Source organism: Elephantulus edwardii, unplaced genomic scaffold (assembly GCF_000299155.1).
Source record: "Elephantulus edwardii isolate Elephantulus edwardi_28Jun2011 unplaced genomic scaffold, EleEdw1.0 scaffold00666, whole genome shotgun sequence".
Taxonomy (NCBI): Eukaryota; Metazoa; Chordata; class Mammalia; order Macroscelidea; family Macroscelididae; genus Elephantulus; species Elephantulus edwardii.
Window position 1 is genome coordinate 8,914 of NW_006400416.1, and position 1,488 is coordinate 10,401.

A 1,488-nucleotide genomic window follows, 5' to 3' on the forward strand; every position below is an offset into this window, starting at 1 on the left:
CAAAGAAGAAGAAATAGATGATTTCTACCAACTTTTACAGTCGGAGATAGATCGAACATGCAATCAAGATGCATTGATAATAATGGGTGACTGGAATACAAAAGTTACAATGATAGTTTTGGTTTATGTACAATTGGAGAAGAAAGAAACATTAATATTGGAGCTGCTGTAAAAGGCAAGAATGAGTAGGTCAAGATGGAAGGAGAAAAGTCTTCATAAAGTTTTACTGAAAAAGATTTTTAAAATAACACAGAACTACATACTGTGGAAAGCGAGATTTTTATTTTTTTTTAAAGGGTATGTGAACAGAAACACATTTATTACAAAACACCAAAACAAAAAACAAAACGAAACCCAGATTCACATTGTATTGAGCTACAATATGGCAGCCGATTTAAAAAAAAAAAAAAGTTGTTTTTACACAGTTTAAGAGAACTAATAGAACAGATTCTGGTGGCCACAGGCAGGTGCGGGTGGAAAGCATTAGTAGCGGCGGGTGAAGCGGGCTTTGTTCGGTCTGTTCCCTCGGGCCTGGCCTCCAAATCCTCCCCGCATCCCGCCACGCGGCATCACGTGGCCCCGGGAGGCTCCACTGGGGGCAAAGCTGCCCCGCCCCGACATCCCGCCCCGGCTCATCATGTGGCCTGGCCCAGAGTGGCCAGACATGCTTCTTTCTCCACCTTGCCATCTCTTGTGGTCCCTGTCCATCATGCCTCCCTCAGCACCACCTGGCCATGCACGGTCATCATCCAGTCTTCGGCCATGGTCCCCCCAGTCACGTCTGGGTGGGGGAGGCAGCCCCCTGCCTCCACTCATCCTCTTGTCGGATCCATCTCGGGAGTCTTGGCGGTGGCGCTCTGGTCCTCCATGGCGATTGGGGTAATGCTGTCCATCTCTGTCTCCCATCATCGATCTGGAACCTTCTCTCCTGTCTACCGAGTGGTCGGAGTAGTGGCCACGGTCACGGTGGCCAAAGTCATGGAAGCGGTCTGAGCGGCTGAAGTCAGAATGGTAGCGGTCATCCAGAGCAGCCCGCTTGGCTTCTGGCCAGTAGGCATCATCTCGTCGGCCGTCCAGGTCGTAGGGCCGCCGTATGGAGGGCCGTCGCTCCTCGTAGTGCAGCTCCTGCTGGCGCCGCAGCTCCTCACGCTCCCAGCGGATGCGCTCCTGCTCCTTGCGGAGCTCACGCTCCACATGCATGCGTTCCCGCTCCAGCCGCTGCCGCTGGAAGGCCAGCTTCTCCCGCTCCAGCCGCTGCCGCTGGCAGGCCAGCCTCTCCCGGGAGATCTCCAGCCGCTCCCACTCCTTGCGCTCCCACTGGGCCTGCATGCGGTGCTCCCGCTCACCGCGCTCACGCACCCGGCGGGACTCTGAGTCCCTGGGCTTCCGAGGCTCTTTGACTTTATCAACAGATACAGCAGACCGTTTGTCTCTGCTGCCTGATTCGCGATCCTGGCTCTTGGATGCTCTTTCTTTAGATCCAGACGT

General features: G+C 53.9%; 1 protein-coding gene across 1 annotated transcript in view; it reads right to left on the minus strand.

The window, feature by feature from the left end:
* Positions 1 to 483: 483 nt before the first annotated feature.
* Positions 484 to 1,488, minus strand: part of LOC102850735 (scaffold attachment factor B1-like) — a 10,007-nt gene continuing 9,002 nt past the window's right edge. Inside the window, exon 3 of the mRNA XM_006903411.1 lies at positions 484 to 1,486. Within this exon, the coding sequence (XP_006903473.1) occupies positions 484 to 1,486 (1,003 nt within the window). The remainder of the gene's footprint in view (positions 1,487 to 1,488) is intronic.